At 38.2% G+C, this 21,796-nt stretch overlaps 2 protein-coding genes across 2 annotated transcripts in view; one reads left to right on the top strand and one right to left on the bottom strand.

Moving 5' to 3' along the window:
- The window catches only part of uba7 (ubiquitin-like modifier activating enzyme 7), an 80,693-nt gene extending 68,147 nt beyond the window's left edge, over positions 1 to 12,546 (top strand). Inside the window, exons 23-25 of the mRNA XM_015347304.2 lie at positions 3,503 to 3,604; positions 6,447 to 6,541; positions 12,053 to 12,546. Coding sequence (XP_015202790.2) covers positions 3,503 to 3,604; positions 6,447 to 6,541; positions 12,053 to 12,185 — 330 coding nt within the window. The 3' untranslated portion in view covers positions 12,186 to 12,546. The remainder of the gene's footprint in view (positions 1 to 3,502; positions 3,605 to 6,446; positions 6,542 to 12,052) is intronic.
- Positions 12,547 to 15,622: 3,076 nt separating this feature from the next.
- Positions 15,623 to 21,362, bottom strand: inka1 (inka box actin regulator 1). The gene is made up of 3 exons (XM_015347307.2): positions 21,239 to 21,362; positions 21,066 to 21,112; positions 15,623 to 16,654 (listed from the first exon to the last, which is right to left on the bottom strand). The coding sequence occupies exons 2-3, from the start codon at positions 21,066 to 21,068 to the stop codon at positions 15,743 to 15,745; spliced, it is 915 nt and encodes a 304-aa protein (XP_015202793.2). The 5' UTR covers positions 21,069 to 21,112; positions 21,239 to 21,362; the 3' UTR covers positions 15,623 to 15,742.
- Positions 21,363 to 21,796: the final 434 nt, after the last annotated feature.

Raw genomic sequence — 21,796 nt, 5'->3', positions numbered from 1 at the left:
GCAAAAAAGTGACATCACCTCTCCATCTGTCCAGGTTTTTCAAAATACTTTATATATATTTTGTCTAATTGATCTTTTCACCTCATAATGATGAGAGCCTCTCAGAAACTGCCCTGTTCTTTGCTATTACATCATTAACTTGCAGTGGTGTCTGACTGGACATACAGTATGTGATTTGATTGCTGTCAAAATGGGCCTGTTCTATGGCTAGACACTGTATATAATGAGTCTTTAGGCAGGACTTAATTTAGTTTAACAAGGGGTTACCTCTGAACTGTGTGCGCAATGAGGCGCTTCAGTCAGCTAAGGCTTGTGTTCTTAAATGTCTGCTTTTGTTCTCACCTGACGCTATGGAAAGGAAATCATGTTGGATGAGATCAAGAGGCAAATACACAAGGCCAGGTTGTCTGGCCTAAATATTGGGTTTAGGGAAGTCATTATAATGTACACATTTAGAAGATCTGTAAATTGTTATAAAATGTTTTTTTGTTTAGGAAGCAAAAACAGGACTGACAGCAGTCTGGAAACACCAGTTGTTTGTTTGGCAAAAGATGTCTTTATCTTCACCATTTCATGGCATTTGAAAGTACCTTTCTACAGTGACAGGCCTAGGAAATATCAACTGAAATTTCACGATTGTGTAATTTCACTTTCTTTTTTCACAATTCATATGATAGCCTCTTTCTTCCAAAGAATCACACTCTATGAAAGGGAAAGAAAAATATCCAATAGAATTTGGGCCTAATTTGTTTTGATGCATCAAGAAGAAAGAATGTGCCTGAAGAGGAATTCAGGAATCAGTTGTGCCAACCAGGTCTCCTTAGGGTTTTTTATTTTTGATTTATTCCCACATCTATTTTTTTACTGTGAAACAGGAAACTATAAAAGTTGCTTCCACAAATAATTAAAATGATTGTGTTCTGTGAAAAATTCTTTAAATACTTTTTAATTCTTTAAATTAAAAATTCTTTAATACATGGCATGTTAAATAGGCATGAACAGAGGTTTGAGTTAAAGGTGTGTATCACAATAACTATTTGCTTTGTTTAATTACACTTGCAAATAATAATATTGCGATACAATAATGAAGAAATGATAAAAAATGTTGGAGTGATAATAAAAATCACTTGTTATACAATAGAGGTTTATGAAGAGCAATGGCTTCCCTTTGAACACAAGCTCATGGACTTCACATTCAATGATTCTATTAAAAAGCAAAAATATATCGACTTCTTTATTGACTTGAAAAAAATACAGTAACAAACACTTGAAAGAAAATGGAAGAGAAACAAATATGGTTGTATAAATAGCTGACCAAACCCTTATCTTGAACCTGGCACAGATTTAAAACAAAAAACACCTCTCAAAGAACAGTTACAAATAGAACATAAGACCTTTTTTTAGGTGTTGAAGTCAAATTTTCTCTTTGTGGTAGGGTTTCCCAGTCAAATGAGTGTACATTGATCTTGACACTTATTGTGTACAGTTTTGCTGAATCAAACAATGTTGTCTTGAACTCGCAATAACAGGGGGAATTTCAAAACTTTATATCCCAGAACACAAGTTGCTCATAATTTATAGAGAGTAAAGTATATATTTTTGCAGATGGCAATGAAGATAGACACAGAATTGATGTGAAAGCAAAATATAATTTCTTTAGCTTGCACAAGAATTTGGATTTTAAAATGCTTTGTTTTAAGAGACAAACTGAAAATGTCTCTGTTTTCAGACTGGTCCTGTGAACAGTCTGCAACTCCTTTTTCATTCCATGAAAATTAATTTTAACTCAGCAGAATTCACATGAGTACATATTATAGAGCCTAGTAAAGAATCCATTATCACTGTAAAAATGCATCTGTTTTGGTAGTTAATAGGAGCTGAAGAATTAGATTGCTTTCAATTTCCCTACTTAGAAAACCTGAGTAAAGTCATAGTGTGTTTGGAACATTTTAAGCAGTGAAAAATTAGTTATTTGTCTGTTCACCATATTCTTTGTTATACAGAAAAGGCTGTTTGATTTTTATTATTTTACATATCAAGGAGATTTCATTATTTGCCTTGTATGGTCCTTGACTCTATCTAGGCTCTGCTTCTCTCTAATCAAGGTTGCTTCCACAACCTTCAAGGTTATTAGGAGAACAAGGCTATTGGGATTGTTTTGACTGTCTGCTTTTCTGATTATTTGGTGCATAAACTGTGGACTAGTTATGGGTTATTTGGGGGATCTGGGTTATTTTTTCAGAATTTAAGTGTGAATTTTGGACAACTATATGAAAATATTCAACTTGGTATGATTTTTGTTTTTTAACTTTTTGGATATTGGGTGTGAGTTAGATACTATATGGGAAAGTCATGTTACTATGGAATTCAGCTACAGACACCAGATTAATGTGGTCAGCCTCAAAAGATGTAGTTTAATAAGGATGTGAGGTGTTTGGATTTTTTAGCTGATACAGTATGTGAATATGAGCTGATTAAGAATCTCTATTGTTTTAACTAATGCAATATCAGTGATGCCCTACTTGGGTAATGTAGAATTCTTATAGTAAGATTGAGGGGAGTTTGTAAGAGAAATTGTCTAGCGCATGATGCCCTGCTTTAACAATCAACCAGAGAAAGCAGGAAACTCTGTAAAGAACAGGGCACATCCTGGAAAGCAATTCATTCACTTTGCCATCCTGTTAACATCTGTGTGATCCATTTCGTATAATCATTTTTGGACTGCAGAGGCTACAGCACAAGACATACCAGGAAGAAATAACCCACGCATTAGCAGAATATCTGCATCTGTACGAATTTCCCGCTGTCGGCATGAAAACTAGTCAGAGGTCAGGGGTAATGTGGCCAGTTGGCTGCACCTACAAGGATGGATCTCAGAACCGCCTGCAGCAGCTTATCCAGGTTCATCAGTTCTGTATGTCAGGGCTGCCAGGACTGAGTAAAATCTCAGAGAGGACATACAGTACCTGACTCTAGCGCTGTCAAGTTTTGATTCTGGCAGTGTCACATTTCCTGATGAAACCTTATCATGATTTTTTGTTTTTTTGGTCTGCGTTTTTGATCACATTGTCTTGTCTTGTTTTTATATCTGTTATACCTTGAAGTTGATTACAACGTTTGATACAAATCAATTAGATCCCAGTATTGCATTTCTTTTGTGCATCAATATATTCCGTTTGAAAGCCCCATGGTCCAGATAGATCTGGTTCAATATTGTCAAGCAATCCTGTTTAACCTCTCTGTAAGGATTCTATGTTGTGTTGTTTGATTGATTTTATTTACCCAGTTAACTTCCAGGAATGAGCACTTGTGTAAAGAGAGAAGTATAAATCACATTTGGCCATTGTCACTTAATCCTTGAAGGAGGTGCCCTTCTTTCTAACCTTTTGTATCTGGATGTGGATCAAAAATCAACAGATTGCTTTTTAAAAAAAAAATCCAAATGAGAAACTCAATGTTGAACATTCTGACTTGTCTCCTGTTGGTGTGTGTCTCTCTCCAGCTTGCAAAGAAGGACTACACTGTCTGGGATCACTTCCCAGTTCAGGGCAAGAAGAATGGCCAGGAGGAAATGACCTTAGAGGAGCTCATTGCAGTCTTCAAGGTAAAGCTGACTACCTCACCAAGCCTTTCTGTTTAGGAACCCACAGAAGTTATCTTCATCTTACAAGCAGATGACATCGCATTAGTATAAAGTGGGGAAAATTCCATTTCCAGCGTCTGCCGTATTAGTACAGTTCTTCAGAAGGAAATGTATCTGCATCTTAATGTGGTTTTGCTTTTGTATAGTAAGAAACAATCCAGGTTCTGTGTCCAAAGCAGGAGGAGTGAAAGACTGGAGATGACTTTACAGGCTCACTGACAGTTCCATTGCTCATTACAGTGGGGTGTGCAGGCAGAGAGAGAACTTACAGGCCTCCGCTGGACTCAGAGGAGGGGTTGATGTGTTTTTTTAACTCATTCCTGTAAATTTGTGATTACTATTGTTTCTTTTAGTTGATCAATGTTACTTAAATTACCTTAAAGCCAATGCATTAGTACTTTAACCATAAATACTATAAAGGAACAAGAAATAGGTTTATTCCATGCCGAAAAGAGAAGAAAGAAAACACAGTGTTTCGGCCGTGGGCCTTCTTCAGGTGTCGAAGCTACCCACCTGATCTACATAAATACTACGGTATATACTGTAGTACATTACACGACAGTATAGGGGCAGACTTTAGCTATTTGCAATAGTGCTCTGCTCTGACCCCTTGCAAATATGGAGATCCTACTATTTATATAGGCTGGAGCATCATTCACGGTGTGAAAACACGTTACGTGCACTGCATGTTTTTTTAGGAGGAGCACTTATTAATTGTCATTAGTAAGTCTTACAACTGCACACCCAATGTGTTTTTTTTCCAAGGATGAAACTGTACCTCTTTTGAGAAGAGGGTAGTACCTGGTTTTGGTTGCTAGTGGTGAAGAATAGGGAAGGGCCAGGCAGGGCATAGGCATTTGACTTGCTCCATGTCCTCCACCCACCTGTAAGAAGGCGGGAGAACAGCAGGCAGCCGTCTGTCAGAAGGTAGACTCGGCGCGTTTGGACAAGTGCGGCAGCACACCTTTCATGTGACTTCAATCAAGAACGCCAAGAGGCGCTGACTTTATACGCGCGCCAGGGCTTTCATCTGCAATTAACACCAGTAATTCTTTAATTGTCTCGGTCTACCTCTGAGAGTGATCTCCATTGAAACTTGCTTTAAAGGAGGTATCATGTCATCTTTGTGCCAAATATCTGAAGAGATAACAAAACACAGTAAATAAAGGGCTGCTGAAAGGCTTCCCCATTTTCTGTTTCATTTCGTTTGTGAATTAAGTAAATTGCGCATAAACATCTACCTTCAATAACTGTATGAGAAACAAGAGGAGGGTAATTTCCAGTTTCTAAATCAAAAGAAAGAAACAAAAACACAATTTCATCTGTTTCATCTGTGGAGCCTCCTTTAGGCCTTTCACAGCTGTTGGTCTGAAATCAGCATAGGCTGACAACAAAATATAGAATTTTAATATGTTGTGGTTCTGCATACTTAAAATACTGCTTCCTTGGAATGTTATAGGGAGTAAATTCCATTTATGTAATGACTTGGACACTAACTTATTTTACAAGCGATAGTTAAGTAAACATTATTCTCCATTGTCAATGTTGCTAGAGTACATTATACTATTCAGTACATGTTGACCAGTCTATCTTTGTTAAAGTAAAACTAATTTGCCAGAGTGATCGTGCTTAAAGCATTATGCTAAATCTTATTCTAAAGGTCCAGTTTAACACTGATGGTGAGTGAAGAATACCCAAGAACATAAAGAGGTTCCAAACAAGAGGAGTTCATTCATCCCCTCTAGGCTTTTTAATGGCTTGTAACTAAATGATCCAAGGATCACATCCAACCATTGCTTGAATGATGCCAGTGTGTCAGCTTCAACACATTGCTGGGTGTCTTGTGTCTTCTGCTTTGTGTTTCATAGCATAGCATTTGATCATATTTTTATCAAATGCTATTGATTTCCTGCATAATTGTTGTGCTAAAGCACATTCTTAGATTTCCCTTAAAGGGTTTGTCTTATATTTGAAGCAAGGAGAAGGTAATGTTTTAGTCATCTTCAGATATTTCACATTTTCTGCTACAAAGTGAAAATTGGCAAAGCCAGTAATAATAACAACTGTTTCCCTCTATTAACTCTGTCTTCCATTTTTATCAAGATTCTCTTATGCCAGAGCTTGACTATTTCATTGAAATCAAGGCCATGACAGTCTATTTACAAAATCTGTGGCCTTTTAATCCCTTGCCTAAGCTACATTAAGTCATGGAGGAAATTGAAGTGCATAGCCTTTTTATTTGGATGCAGATTTCATTAGCTGTCACTGAGGGCCACTACTCTTTCCAGAGATTCCTTTCTTTCCATGGGACATCTGAACACAGAATCACATGGCTGAGATAGTAATTAGACTTGCGCAGCTAATCCACAGTGCATTCTGCATGCAGTGGTAAAAGCAGTCCACGTGGAATCTGGTTTCCAGAATAGATTAAAGGACTTCCTCTGATCCTGAATTAATAATTAACCACCAGATCATGATGTATTGATTCAGTTCTGATGAGCATATTGTCAAATCGTAGTGGTTTGGAGACAGTTGTCACTAGCATGTCACAGCACTGCAACTTGGTTGAAATAATATACGTCCTATTGCTTTTAATGCATGAGGGTTGTGCTCCACACAGGCCTCAGTTGACTGACAGTAAAGCTTTAGAGATGAATTGCATTTAAATTATGCACTTTTTTACAATCTAACTGCATCACAAACTATTGGAACAATATACAACCGTTGGCATTTGGTAGTGCATGTGTAATAAGTAAATTAAATAAGTGGTTGTGATTCTTTTTTTTTTCTTTCTCTTTTCCAGTGTGAATATAACCTGGAGATAATTGCCTTATTCTATGAAAATGCACTTCTCTATTCTAAGGATAATGAGTCGCATAAAGAAAAGCTCAAACAGAGGTGAGTGTCCGATAGCAAAGTGTGTCTTTAACAACTTGTGCTGGCTTCCATGGAAACTATTATTATTATTATTATTATTATTATTATTATTATTATTATTATTATTATTATTTAGTTTTGTAACCATCAGTAATGAGTTTCCCAAATAAGCAAAATCATCAACTATTCAGAAGGTGTTAATATTGCATGTGTTGGTGGTGCTGGGTGCTGTAGAGCAGTATGGTTGGCAGATCAATGATTTCAAAGATGGGCTAACATAGTGAAGAAGATAGCATTTCACAGGCATCTCATAATGTTAGGCCATCAGTGAAGAACACCTAATCACTTTCTCCTAAGACAGCATAAAATCACAGAACACAAGTTGTAAGATGCGGTTACATTCACTAACTAACTCTTTTACAGACCCCTTTATTTGTATGCTGTGAGGGAAACATCACCTGAGTACTGTGCAACAGCTTAACAGCTGACCAGTTCTTCAATACCCAGAAATGTCAATGAAAATCCCTGTAGTTGTGATTTAAGGTTAACAATTCCTAACCTTACCTCAGCTGAGCAGGGCAGATAAACATTAGAATCTCAGGAGGTGACATGTAACAGTCATTCTTGCCATCTTAAATCATCCCTTTAAGTACCTTGTGAAAACAAAAGGTATCAATTACCCATGACCTCACAGCCTCTTTGTTTATTTGGGGGGTCCCTGGAGGATCTCGCTCAGCAACTCCAAACAAAGAAGGTCTAGAGGGGCTTTCTGCTCGATTACCCACCGTTCATCTCTCTGCTCAGTGCTGTACTCACTCACACACGTCCTTGTCAGAGGTTTGAGTTATGAAACCTTCTCTGTACCGCATCAAGGTTAATATGATTTTTGAAATGCAACATTGCAAGTTATTTTTTATTTTACCAGCTTGAATTTTTGGGGAAATGCAGTTGTGTGTTTCTCACAATTTTCCCTGCTCATGGCCACACACCCCATGGCCTCACAGAGGAGACGATGAGGAAGTAGAAGCTGACATCTTCAACCTGCCCACCTTTGAGCCACTCCTATTTCAACACCAGAGGTCTGTGCTGATTACAGGAGAGGCGCATCCCTCACTGACTGCACTGCAGACCTTCTAGGGTCCAGGAGCCCCCAGAGGGTGCTTTATTTGCCAAGAGCCAAGAGTAGTTTAGTAGAGTATTCCCACACTACAGTACCTTTTTGAGCCGCTCAACCAATTATATGCCTGTGCCAAGGGAATTTATGGCACAGTCAGATAGTGATATAACCCAGGCTCGTACCTGCAACACCTGCAGCAAACAACCTAAACTCGGGAAAATGCCTTTACTAGTTGAGCCAATTTAGAGGTCATAATAATAATCATCAGCAGCAGGAACAGAAGTGGCAGCAATGTTCTTATTATTATGTTATTTGAAATGTACTGGTTAAAAACATGGATACAGAGTAAGACATTGTAATAGATTTTGATGAAAGACATGATGAAATGGTGAAAGGTAACTGATTTAAAGTAAAGTACACTGTAATTCAAAATCCATAAAAACACATTTAACCAGATTTATTGTAACACAACTCTTAACTGGGACGGAGCGGTTGCTCTGTGGCTAAGGATCTTTCCCTGTGGCTGGAAGGTTGCCGGTTCAAATCCTGCGGCCGGCAGAGGAATCCTACTCCGTTGGGCACCTGAGCAAGGCCCTTAACCCCAACTGCTCCAGGGGCGCTGTACAATGGCAGACCCTGCGCTCTGAACCCAAGCTTCTCTCCCTGTCTGTGTGTCTCATGGAGAGCAAGCTGGGGTATGCAAAAAGACAAATTCCTAATGCAAGAAATTGTATAGGGTTAATAAAGTGATGTTATAAGTACGAAGTTATAAGTTATATCTACTTAGTAGATAAAGACCCAGACTCTAATTGCATGTGGTGGAACGTTGAAAAGCTTGGGTTCATAGCTGCCTCAGGGCTGATGATTTATTTTAGTGGCAGCAAATAAGCCAGTGTCACTAAACTGAAGGTGCCATGATGGAAAATGGGTGCTAACTAGACTTTTAACATGGGGGGAGGGGGGTATTATTCAAGACCTTCAAGGTCATTACAATAATTTCAAACTCAACTCTAAACATCAAAGGCAGTGAGTGAAAGCAGCATTTAACAGACCTACTATGGCTACAATTAGATTTGGCTTAAGGGGGCAGAAAGAACTGAGGTTGGGCAATACTGCCCAGGTGTGTAAGGCAGAAAAGGCATCCATTGAACACAAAAATATGTATTTCTATTTACAAACATGACCTGTAGGCTGTGGGAAATGAGTCTGCTACCAGTTTTAACATCCAGTTTTGTTTATGTGTTTCAAATGTCAATTGAGCTCCTGGGTACATAAGGCTACATGCCATTGCTTTAGGAAGCAAGTTCATGTTTTCTCTCCTTAGTGTTTAATTAACATTATGGACAGGGAGCTATGGCTCCTAATTATGGAAGACCTGCCGTATTAAAGTGATCCTCCTTAAGACTAGACTAGGTTTGTGCTTCCAATCCTGTTTAAAGCAGCTCCCCTGGTCATGTGCATCGCAGTGGAGCTGACGATGGAAGAATTTTGAGGATAGCCAGAGAGATTATGCCAGAATTATTTTAAAAAGTAATAAAATATGCAGTAACTTCCATTGGAAGGTCATAATAGCCGTTAGATTTTATTTTAATTCAGACCAGCAAGACTAGTTTGGCACTGTCCACCAGTTTGATTTATGAAAGTTTAGGAAAGGAAAGCCAGACTTACTGCTGCCAGCAGGAGAGACTCACTGGCCTTTAACTCAACATTGCTGACATATAGGTTACAGCAGTGAGGAGAAGCAAGTCAGTCTCTCCAAAAGCTGAATGAGATTTAAAACAATATCAAATACACATGAGAACGCATACTATATAGTGCGTTTGTTTTAGCAAAGGCAACAGATTTCAGAGAGTTTTTATGTGCTTACTGTAATTTCTATAGATGCCACATATTTTTGCTATGCATGATTTATGTTTTGAGAATGATCTGTATGATATACTATACTTCATTGTTTTCATAAGCCATTATGCAGTTTTTAATATTGTTTTATAACACCTATTAAAATATGCTATTTTAGTACGTCTGCTTTGTACTTGTGTAGCCTCCCAATAAACAGATTCTTTTATTTTGAGAAATTAAGCATTTAAACTATATATAGTCTGTTTTCCCCAAAGTAATACAGACTTTTTGCCATTGTATTTGATTAGTTCGTTGTACATTAGTTTCATGCCACTGTTATATATATTTCCAATAAAATTGCACACTATAAAGAGTTCAGTTCTCTGATGCTACAGTATATATGTGAATATCAGACTGTAACAAGTTAGAACAAAGAGCACAGATGTGATAATAAATCCAACTTCCAGGACTGGAATTGATGGGGACATAACATTTCCCCTTAAGTTACAATTCTTCATTCCAAGCACAAAGTTATGGAGAAAATACATAGCTGGAAGTCATCACCTGGTGTTATACAGGCTGCTGTGTTTACAGAACTAAAGAATTCTGAGCCCATTTAAGGAAAGTCTACCCTGTAATTACACCTAAAGGACTGCAGACCAGAATAAATATTCCAAAGCATTCCAATAAATGTTTTGATGCGATTCTTTTTCTTATTATGGTAAATCATTGCAAATAGAGTAAAATACCTCACAAACATTCGGTTATCGTAACAGCAAGAATTGATTAAATTAAGGAAAACATCAGGATTACATCTTAAACTTTATTTATTTGATGTCAGGTTCTTTGGTCATATTCCTGTTACGTACAAGTGATGAAACATACAGCTCAATAAAATGTTTGTTTTTCATTAGTTTGTATTTCTTATTATATATTAAATTTCATAAGATCTCAAAACATGACCTTTTGAAAAATCTTGATCTGTTATTAAACCTTTATACCACACTGTATGACTTTAGGACATTGAAGCTTGTAGTATCACTTTCTACTGCAAGAGTTGTGTCAGCCTATTGTGTCCAAGAATTTTTAATCACAAGATCACTGTTATCAGATTCAGTGACAGTTTATCAAATCTGACTGGTTGTAGGGGAATTATAAGTCATTGATGTAATTTGAGGGGTTTTCAGTAAAGCCCTGTAATCTTTTAAAAAATCATGTTGTAATCCCCCCAAGAAAACACCTAGGCTGCCATCATCCAATTGTTGTCTTGTGAACTAGTATTTTCAGTGGCTTACAAGTATTTAAGTTTCTGAAATGGAGCTTTTTCTATTCTTGATTAATTATATGCATAGTAAAGCTATATCCAGGACTACCAAAAATATATCAGATATTTATATTAAGTTTGACTTTTTGTTTCTGGAAACATCTAACCATTAGAATATGTTTGTAAAGAGACAAGCTCATGTGAAACTGAACAGAGAAACCAATCATCCAAGGGAATTAATGCAACCCAGTTGTCTTTGGATCAAGATATTATGTCATGTTTTATAACCAGGGGCATCGTTATCCTTTGCAGTGTACCATATGGTAAGAGTGGAAATTCCCTTTGGTTCGGAAACACCGAAAGACTTGAATCCAACCCCCGGCTGAAAGTGGGTTATCGGTACTGCCCTTCACAAGCCAGGGGATTTCCCCATTCCCTTTTTCAGTAAATGTCAACTGGAGACAGTGGGTTGTGGGTTAGTGGGTTAGTGTCTGGCCCTGCCTCTCACACTGTTTCTGTTCCTGCTTTCCCAACCTTCGTTCTGACCACACTGCTGTAAGACTTTAAAAGAAAGGAGCAAAGCACAGGGAGGATATCAGGAAGGCGGCTTTTTTGTTACAAAAACATCCTGCCCATGCCCCTCCCCCCCACTGTTTCCCTTCTTTCTGTGTTTCTCCGTCTTCAGCCACACAGCCCATTTCCTCAGAGTTTAGAGCAAAACATCCTCTAGGGACCAGACCCCTTTTTGGAGCTGACACAAGAGAGGTGTGAAGGCAAGAAAAATCATTTGAAAAATGCCTTCTCAAACAGCTACACCCTGAACTGCTTCATTGGTGAAACAAGAGGCCTTGTTTATTGATCCATGTGCATGTGTGTGATTCGTTACGGTTTTTGTTATGGAGCAATATCGAAACAGGGGCTTTATTGCCTCAACCTGGAGATATTTCTTCTCCTAAATCAAGAGAAATGTTGTACACATTAATTCAAAAAATAATTCCAGAGATTGTCCTGCCAAAACAATTCTTGGACAGAGGTGTTAAGAGTTCTGCCTCAGTGTTGTTACTCAGTGAAGAATTTCAAAACAAAAAAAACGTATTTAGTCAAATAAAAATGTATTTGACATTTTTTCAGTTTGCCCCTTCAAAAATCAAACTTATTTCACTAAATTATCACACATTTCATATAATTAAGTGATTATGAAAATTAATTAGAATACAGATTTCTGTATTTTCTGTTGACATTTACATCAAATTTTGTTATGTAAGCCACCAATCTAAAAGAGCTTTTATAAATTGTATTTCTGTGTCTGCAGAGTGTCTGATGTTGTGAGGAAGGTCTTCAAGAACGGGATTCCTCATCATCAGCATGTGCTGGTGCTGTATGCTGACTTTGCTGAAGACAATGCAAGTCAAGAAGTTCCACCCATACGGTACCAATTCAGATGATTCACATTTAAACATTCTGGCATCTGAGGAGTAGCTACATAGAACTGGGGGTGTACACAGCCAAGAATCTATTCTTTTTATCTTATTAAGGGTTTGAATCAAGAAAATGCATCTAAAGCTTATTTCTGAAGCTTCAATGTTTAGCCTAATTTTGAGGTTGTTATTAATCTGTGCTACTGTACCTTGCAAAGCTTTTTGACTTTCCTGAGTCATGTCTTGTTAAATCACTGTATTACATGGAACTTAAAACAAATTGTAGTTTGATGTCACTGCTTCTGATATAATGCTGTGTGATTTTTGTATAACATGAGTTATTGAAGTTTGCCAATGTAAAATCTAATTAAATGTTCAGAGCATTGAATATAGTTTTCTCCATTGATTTCTAGCTTGATTTCAGATGCACACTCATATGCCTTCATGTTTTCCTCCCCCCACTAAGGAGTATTACACGGGTGCCCTGATTCCTGTTTAGCCACTTTTGAAAATCATGCCCTGGATCTCAAAGGGGTGTCTTTGTAATTCACAGTTTATCCTGTTTAACTGCAGCCTGACAGGAAGTGGCCCAGGTTCAGTAAAGAGCAGCTTCAGGATCACCCAGTGAAAATACAGTATCCGATTCATTACTGTTCCCTTCTCCTGAGCAGCTCTTTTAGACTTTCATATGCTTTCTCCTGAATTACTGTATCACAGATTTTTGTTCATGTTTTCGAGCTCCAGAGATTTTTTACATATTATAATTGTGACCACAAATAATCGTTATTAATTGAAATTACTGCTCTTTATCTTCCACACTAGCCTGGAAGGGTGTTATTTCTTGAAAAGAATTTTAATATCTGCTTGTGAAAGTCTTCCCGAGATTAGAACATATGTAATAAGCGGTCCATGGCGAGTTTAATTCTTTAACAATAAGTTATTTTTGGTAATGTATACTAAACTAAACCTTTAATAGTGATGACTGGACTAAACCTGTAAGAATAAACAGGATGACATTCTGTATCGCATGCCGAAAAGCAAGGGTAGTTTCATGCACTGCACAAAATGAACTCCACTCTTGTAAGTATGATTCTTTGCTGTTCACGTCCGACTTGAATTTGATCTGTTGTTATTAAGATTGTCTGCTGTCTTCAAGCACTGATGGTGTGGTCAAAAATGTTTTCATTTTTTGGCTACAAATTGAAATGCTAGTTCTGTCATAAAAATGTTTGCAAAATCCGTTTGCATGGTGATACACAAGCCTATCTCACCTGTAAAAATTCCTAATAGTAATATGGGGAATTTATTTTAAAACCTAGACCTTGTATTGGAATCTCCCAAATAAGGTTGCCGGACTGGTGAAGTGTGAGAAGAGTTTAAAAGTTTAATGAAGGGAGACAGTGGAATTTTCTCAATAAACACAAGCTACCCTTCAGGTTTATAGTGGCTGGGATTCAAACAAAGCAAGATTCACTACTACAAGTGATGAATCATAAACCTGAATTCCCTGAAGCTGAAATAATGCATATGTTAAAGGAGAAAGTTACCAGTACTCCTTGCTTTCTTCCGTGTTCAGAGATTTTTGCCAAAATTCCAAAACAAATTTTGACCCCAAAATAATAAACCGATTTGGACAGATTTGGTGGTTTTCGCATTGTGACTCTCACACTCCATCCAGTAGGGATTGACAAAGCTAAATGAAACGAAATGATTTTTAGTGAGCTTCACGGCTAATAAACCAAGAGCCTGAGTAAACGCTGGAAGGGGTTTTGCAATTCACCATCTGGACACAGCTGGTTCATTTGCTGGAGTGGTCACAAGAGAAATATAGGGCTGTGCTAATCAAACACATGTTTGTCTCATGGCAGGCTCTGTGTGTATAGCTGCCTTTGTACTCTTTTACAATTAATCGTCCAGTAACATTCTTTCTGCTTGAACTTACTTATGCTCCAACATGACGCAAAAACATCTGCGTTTTCTGTTTTTGCTTCAACACTCCATGACTGCCATCATACAATTAATAGGTTTGGTCTTTATGAAAAAATAATTTTAAATGTACTGGCTTATACTTTTACATGCAGGATATTGATCATTTTTCATACAGATGCTATATTATTATAGCAATAACGTGCAATGTGCAATAAATACCAATTGACTGTGACCAGCATTCTCCAATTGATAAGAGCAGAACTGGCTCTGGGTTGCCATGACAGAGCTGGGAATTGTCAGAAAGGACTCACTCTCTTTGTTCTCCTCCTCCTTTCATTTGAACTTCCCAGGTGAATATAAAATAACTATAAAAAGTTTATGTAGAACATGAGAGTATGCTGTGACAATAATGTCACTTTTGTACCACTCGGGTTGTATTGTACAATTGCTAACTGATATGATAAGAGAATGAAGTAAGAATATATGCAGTGATGTTTCCCAGTACCAACAGAGAGTAACTTTAGGTGCTATAGTTGTATGTCAGCCTGTGCAATTATACATAGCTTGTGTGACTGCCCGTCATCCGAGACTGAAAGTTCTCAAAATTGGTGCACAGTGTTGACAGTCTTGTTCCACATAGACTGAGGCATAAAAATAACCTTTTAAATTATTCATCGGTCCCTTTGCTTTTGTTATTAGTTTTTATGTTAAATTATTTATTGATGTTTCTTATCCAGCTGTTCATCATCTTATAATAGGTTTAACGAGTGACCTAATTTCATATTCAAATATGTTTTCACAGAAATATCGTTTATTTGTCCGGTTAAAACCTGTTGACTTTCCTTTTCCACAAAAATCCAAGTAAAACATCAATTTGATCCTTAACACTTTTTTGACAAGTTGTCGAGAATAAGTCTCATACTCTCAATATGTTCTCAATATCTCTAAATTATAATTGGAATCAGGTGCCTACAGCAGGACATGTATCCAAAGTTCATATTTGTTTTATCTATTCCTTTTGAATTTCAGCTTTTCTCCAAGGGTTTTACAAGTATTTGTGTTCAAATGAAAAAAGTAAATGAGGGTGTTTTTCCACATTTTACACAGAATATAGACTACAAGTTTACACACAGGAAACTATTAGCATTTTTTATCAAAATAATGTTTAGTTTGTCATATGAAATTAGACTTGACCATTTTATGTTCAAAGTGTCATTTCAATGTATTGCACAAACACTGCAGAGGACTGTCATTTGTTTCTTTGTATTAAAGAACCTTTGGGTTTTGTACATGAGTTAGGAACACATGTAAAAACTGCTATTCTTATCAATTTAAAAGATGGACCAGGAAACAGTACTCTCTGCATATGATAGCTACACACTCAAAGCTTACTCTTTATTTGTTCAAGTTGCCAGCCTACTAGTCATAAATTGTTAGCCATTTTTCTTCTTTTCCATTTCAATGGAACAATTCTTAATATATTTTAAACTGAAGCGCAAGAACAAGTACACCTCCTCCAGTAAAAAAAAAAGGCATTTCATTAAAAAAATGTTGGGCTTTATTATGGGCACAAGTGAGACATAACAAAAGAGGCATAAAAAATGTTGTAGAAAACATGTGCTAAGCAAGTGGTGAATCCCAAGCTCCTGAGTCTGTTAGATATACCCAATAATGTCATTGCAGATGATAGGCTGTCGGCTGCCAGTTTTCATTAATGCAGTGAACTGGTAGAAGTCTGTTCCCAGTTCATGAAGACCTGTGTGTGACTGGTGAAAGTAGGGCACTCTGGCTTGGAAACCTACAGGACAAGATAGACGCTTTGGTGCTCCAGTCCTGTTGGCCCGTGTGCCATCCACAGATTTGCCCCGTCCATCTGTGCCTTTTGACATTCCAGTCAGTTTGCGCCGCATGTTGAGCAAGAAGTCTTTGGCCAAACGTCGCCCTGGGTTTGGCTTCAGTTCTGCCGGATCTGGGCACTCCGGTAGGTCCATCCAGTTCTCAATCAAGTCAGCAAAGCTGTTGTCTCCCAGGACCAAGGGTTGCCGATTGCGTCCCCTCGTCAACAGGGAGGTGGTCCAGTCCTCTGGGTCGCTGGCCTCAAATGAAGTCCAGCGCTCAAGGCAAACGTCGGAAGTGGATTTGGGCCTCACGCGTCCACTCGGAGCCCGGTTGGTACGGACGCACGCCGCTGACGACACTCTGACATTCCTGCTCCTCCGGAGAACCACCACCTCATCCTGCCAGGAGGCCTCGGAGTAGCCAGAGTCAAACTCCAGGCTCTTCTCGCTGCTGGGAGACCCTACCGCCAGTCGGCTGCCGGAGTCCTCCTCAACCGAGCTGGCCAGGCAGCAGGCGGAGTCGTAGGTGCTGGATTCCAACCCCTCGGAGATGCGCAAGCGGGCCAGCCGCTCCCTCTGGAGCACCCTCTTCTGGCAGCCCCTGGTGGCGGCCGGCGTGGGCCGGCTGGAGGCCTGGCACCCTCCTCTCATCTGCTTCAGGTCCTGCAGGGTCTTCATCACGCACTGCATCTGCTCCCGCAGGCAGTCCCCCGGCTCGCGCAAGCACAGCTGAGGAGGAAAAGAAGAGGAAGAGCAGGTCAGTCTCAGTCACTCACACAGGCCTCAGCGCAAGAAACTCTGTGAGTCAAGGAAGCAACCCTACCATTGTCTTTCAGATGAATCCCCCAAATAACTGCTAAACATCTCATCAGATAATGAGAGTGGTTGCTGTCTATACCTCACCCATCTGCCCTTTGTTTTAAATTCGATGCAAATGGCTTTACATTTTGAAAAGTATTAACTCTGGTGGGGAGCAGTGTTATTTTTCTTTCATTTCCTTTGACTCATCACTGCAGAGTGTTCCTTTCCTCTCTGGCCACTCTGTTTGTGACCATGTATCACTTGGCATAGCCAGTCCCGGCGATAGATGCTAGAGCTTAGAGCGGAAGGCAAAACTTCCTTTCTCTGACAAGGGTCACCCTTTTTTTTTCCCTTTTCCTCTTTCACTTTGTGATTTCCTGACTTTTTTAATTCGAATATCAACTCACAAAACACTATAATCTACTCAATATCATAAGGCATCTCACGTATAAAGTTATACTGTCTTAATAATTTAACTGCAGGAAGTTCTTGAAAGGAACTATCTTTGAAGCATGTAATTATGTATTTCTGCACAATTAATTGCCAGAAAATAAGAAAGAATATGTAGCTACTTTGATGTCGGGTTCAGACCAGAGCCAAATACTGCTTGAGTGACAATTAAAATCCACTTTATTTCCCTCTTCTCCAGTGGAACAAGGTTTTTAAGTGTGTCATTTGCATACGTGTTCACCGGTTCAGCTTAAAGCCCAGTCCTTGCCTCTCCCCAGCTCCCTGGACAGGCACAGACTTGCACTGAGATTCTGTGGCAGCCTGGGAGTTTCGATTGCCTTCCACAGCAGCACCCTCACTCCTATCCTGGGAGAACCGTCAGGCTGTGCCTTAAAGACAAGCCTTGCCCTCTGAGGGCCAGAGACCTGATTGAAGGCTCTGCTTCACACATCTACTGACTGTCCCTTTCACTAGCTGTCCCGTGTGACTGTCAACTGCAAAACATTTCCCTCTGCTCTCTCAGCTCTGCTCTATTTTTTTAAATGTTTGGAAACAAACACTTTAATAGGAAAAGAATGATTAAAAAAAACATCTATAAAATGACATTCAGCTACTAAAAAAACAACATCTCTTGGCAATATCACTTTTAGAGGTATTATTATTTATTTATAAGTTTATCAAAATAGTCAAATTAATATTATATATACTTTTCTAAATAACAAAAACAGAAGGGAGAAGTGATGTGGAAATGCGAGACAATCCAAAACAGTCCAAATAAAATGTTTACAAAGACCTCTTAAATCCCACTAGGTTGTAATCATTTGCAGACATTGTTCTTATAGAAAGTAAGACTTATTTACATTTTGTTAGTGCAAAACTGCAATAATGTGGTCAGATAGTTTTACTGTACATCAATGTTCCATTTTTTCATGTGCTCTCCACCCAATTTTTGCCTGCTTTTTGTTGTTTTCAGAATTTTGTTTTGATGTTTGTTCCATTTGAAAAGAAGACCAACTGTTATAACACCACTGGCCTGATTGGTTTTGAAATGCGCATGGATACAGCTTTGTCTTGTGTGATCCAAAGCGTGTTAGTGGGACAGAACTAAGGTGGCCTGTGTGTTTTTAAGAAGAGAAAACTCATGGCTGAGTAACAGCACTAAAACCCACAGGAGTAGGAGAAGTCATTTCCTTGAAACTGAGTCACAGGAACTTCAGATTGGCCAAAACAGACTAGTGGCAACTTAGAAGCATTCATACCATGCAACAGCTGGTTTTGAACTTAAACAGCTAATTACATTTAGTAAAATCTACTAACTTTTTCCTCCACCTAAGAGGCAAAAGTAATTGATTATTTTCACTACCTGGAATACTGTCAACGTGAGAGATGTCACCCCTGTTACTAACATAAATATACTGTATCTTGGCAAGCTTCATATGTTAAAAAGGAGGTTTTTAAAGTAAGTGAAATATATCATGAAACAGCATTGAGTGTTAAGAACACTACATAAATGCACTTAAATTGCTTATATGTCCTTTGGTCAAATGAAATCTTAATATGGATATTGCACAGGACATTTCCTTATCTTTTTTACAAAGACTTAGACTGATACTTAGTGTAATTATCACTGGTCAGTGTTCAAACATGGGATTTCCCAATATTTCTGAGCACTAAAATCATTAAATATAGACTTTTTTACATTTCACATTGTTCACCCTAACCAGGGAATGAACAGTAGATAGAAAATGGATGTATGGACATTTGTCACATCAATTTAGGATTATATTGTAATTGAACTAATAATTGTAACTAGTGAACTTTACTTTTTGAGCATAACAGATTATTTCTGTGGCTTTCACAACTGTATAACACATCCCTAGTTCATAGTCCTACAGGCTAAACAGTGCTTATTTGGAGTAGCTATGTTATCACAGCTGTGGAAAGTTAGCTCTTTGGCTCCAAAACAGGATCCTTGAGTGTGAGATGTATGGGGCTGGGTAAGGAGAAAGAAGGAAAGAGAACATGCTCTTTTTAATACTTCTTTCAGCACTTTATTTAAATACCACTTCTTTTAGGATTTCATTAAAAAATGTACTGAATTATTTTACCATAGCAAAAATTCCAAGATTGCTCAATGCCATTTTTACTAACAGTGTAAAGATAACAACTCTGAACAAAGCTGTGTTCTGGAGTGCATCTTGAAAAAATTAAAGAGAGCAGCTCTTGTACGTTTTTGGTTGGTCCTCTGCTTCCAATTGTCTTTATTAGTAAACAGTCCATCACAGCTGAAACCTAAACACACCTGAGGTCTTTTGTGAAGAACGTGAACTATGCACACTGAAGAACTACTTTTTTCACCCTTCTGTTTAGGTTTTAAAAGAACAATGTAAAGGAACGTTACATCCCAAAGGGAAAGCAAAGAGCTAGTAAACGCTATTTCTGCTTACGAATTGCAGCAAATTATCTGATCGCTTTATTGCCTAAGAATAAAGCATTGCCCAGAATAATTATCGTGGTTTCGTTTACTGACACATAAGTTAAATCAGTTCAAAAGCAGACGTAAAGCAATTAACCAATAAAAACTTTAAAAAATGTTAAACAAATGTAGTAGGACGCTTTCTGACCTGTAACAATACCTTGGCAGGTCTACCAACCTGAATACAAAGCCAACAGTTATGAGAAACAAGAATATCTCCAAATGACTCGTCCAGTATCACTCCATTCCAAGTTCCCAAACGGCAAAATACAGGGAATTGTTTCACAAAGAGGTTCAAGTCCCTCAACATCCGCCTAGTATAGTAGATTTCCTGTAATCTGTAGTACACGTTTACAAGAATCTACATTTATAAAACCGCCGCAAACCGCAGAAAATGACCAACAGTATGAAAAGATAAACTACAGTATTCGCAGAAATGATACCACTGATTTATGCGGTGCTATCAAATGCTATAACTCTTAAAACAATGTGCACATTTAATCTCTTAATAAACCATCTTATAAATATAACGCTGCATTGTGGTAACGTTTTTCCGTAAATTTGTCTAGAGGCCTTTCGCAATTATTTATTTTTCGTCGCCCTCTTGAGAACCTCGCGGCTTTTAAATAAAAAGCCACCATTTGGTTGCGTTTTCACGAGCACATGGCATAGAAAAACATCACACCAAGGGCTAGATCAGTTCTACTGTGGCAAAGTCAATAAAAGATTAAACGTTTCCCAATCCACAGTCTATTGGCTTTCTACACATCTGCATTGGATTGCAGCATAGCTTTCCTATAAGAAAAACGTTTTGCCACTCATACTTCAATAAACACATTTACTGATTAGATTTTAAAATTGTACCTCGGTTTTCATACCTTTTCAAGTTATCATTTTAAGCTTTTAGTGAGTCTTTGGTATAGTGGCTTTTTAATGGGGTTTACAGTATTGCACAGTATAGTACAGTAGATACAAATACTATTATCTATTTGTGCGTTAAGAACGTTATGGAAAAGGTGTTAGAAGCCTAGCTGTATCTCTTAAAGCAAAGTACCATACCACTTTACCATAGCTCGTCAAATATGATTTACCGCAAGACCCTACTGCTAATGTGCTAATTAAGGTGCTTTTTTCAAAGATAACCCATACTTCCTTGCATTGCCTGCATGTTCTGCAGTCTCCGAGAATGGTAACATATAGTTTCTCAAATAACTATAGCATGGTGGTTATCGGATACATGTCCCACACAAACTGACAGTTCTCAAACTTCTCTTAGTCATGCTTTCGGTGATCCAGCATCGTAACGTTATTATGATTATTCTAACTCCCATTAAAGTCAAAAGGCATTGCATGTATCGATGTTGTTTTTCACAGTAAATATAATCCAATTTTAAAATTAGTTTTAAAACTCACCATTTCCTTTTTAGTTAACAGCAGCCAGTTACAGCTAACCAGTTTTCCTGAAAGAAAGAAAAGGATGTTTAATCGCTGACCGTACAGAAATGAACCCAATTAGAATATTTACCGATTATATATAAGGAATTGTGTATATAGAAATGGAAATGTATATATATATAGAAACTTACATTGGTATGTGATTCGTTTCCAGATGCGTACGCGTAGTCCTTAATGCGCTCTACAAGTACACATGTATCTGCAGACGTTTCAGTACTCCTTTCAACCTTTAAAGCATTATAATGCAGGTCTAAATCTCCCTCAGCGTTTTTGTCCAATCTGTCCCCATTTCAGCGTGGGACTCTCCACCAATAGGAAACGTGCATCACCCTCTCAGCCAATACCCGCGCTCCTGAAATCCGAGACAATGTGGAGCACGGTTTTACCTCGCCAAGGTGTACCCCAACTAGCAGATTATCAGGCAACACCTTCGTGAGGGGGTTACCCACAGGGGCTCAACACAGGAGCAGCCAGGTGCCGAGATGGTATTGTTCAGTGGATATCTGGCAGTTTAGAAAAATAAATAGGGCGATATGGAACACGTAATGAATTGTTGGTTTTTTTCCTGCTGTCACTCGGTCTCTAAGTAGATGGCTAGCACGTTTCAACATCTCCCCGAAAACTACCTGGGGTGAATTCTATGTACAGTAAGAACACAATTCAATAAGCTACACAAACCCCTTCAGCAT

The sequence above is a fragment of the Lepisosteus oculatus genome, chromosome 4 (genome assembly GCF_040954835.1).
Source record: "Lepisosteus oculatus isolate fLepOcu1 chromosome 4, fLepOcu1.hap2, whole genome shotgun sequence".
Taxonomy (NCBI): Eukaryota; Metazoa; Chordata; class Actinopteri; order Semionotiformes; family Lepisosteidae; genus Lepisosteus; species Lepisosteus oculatus.
This window is presented reverse-complemented; position numbering and strand designations above follow the sequence as displayed.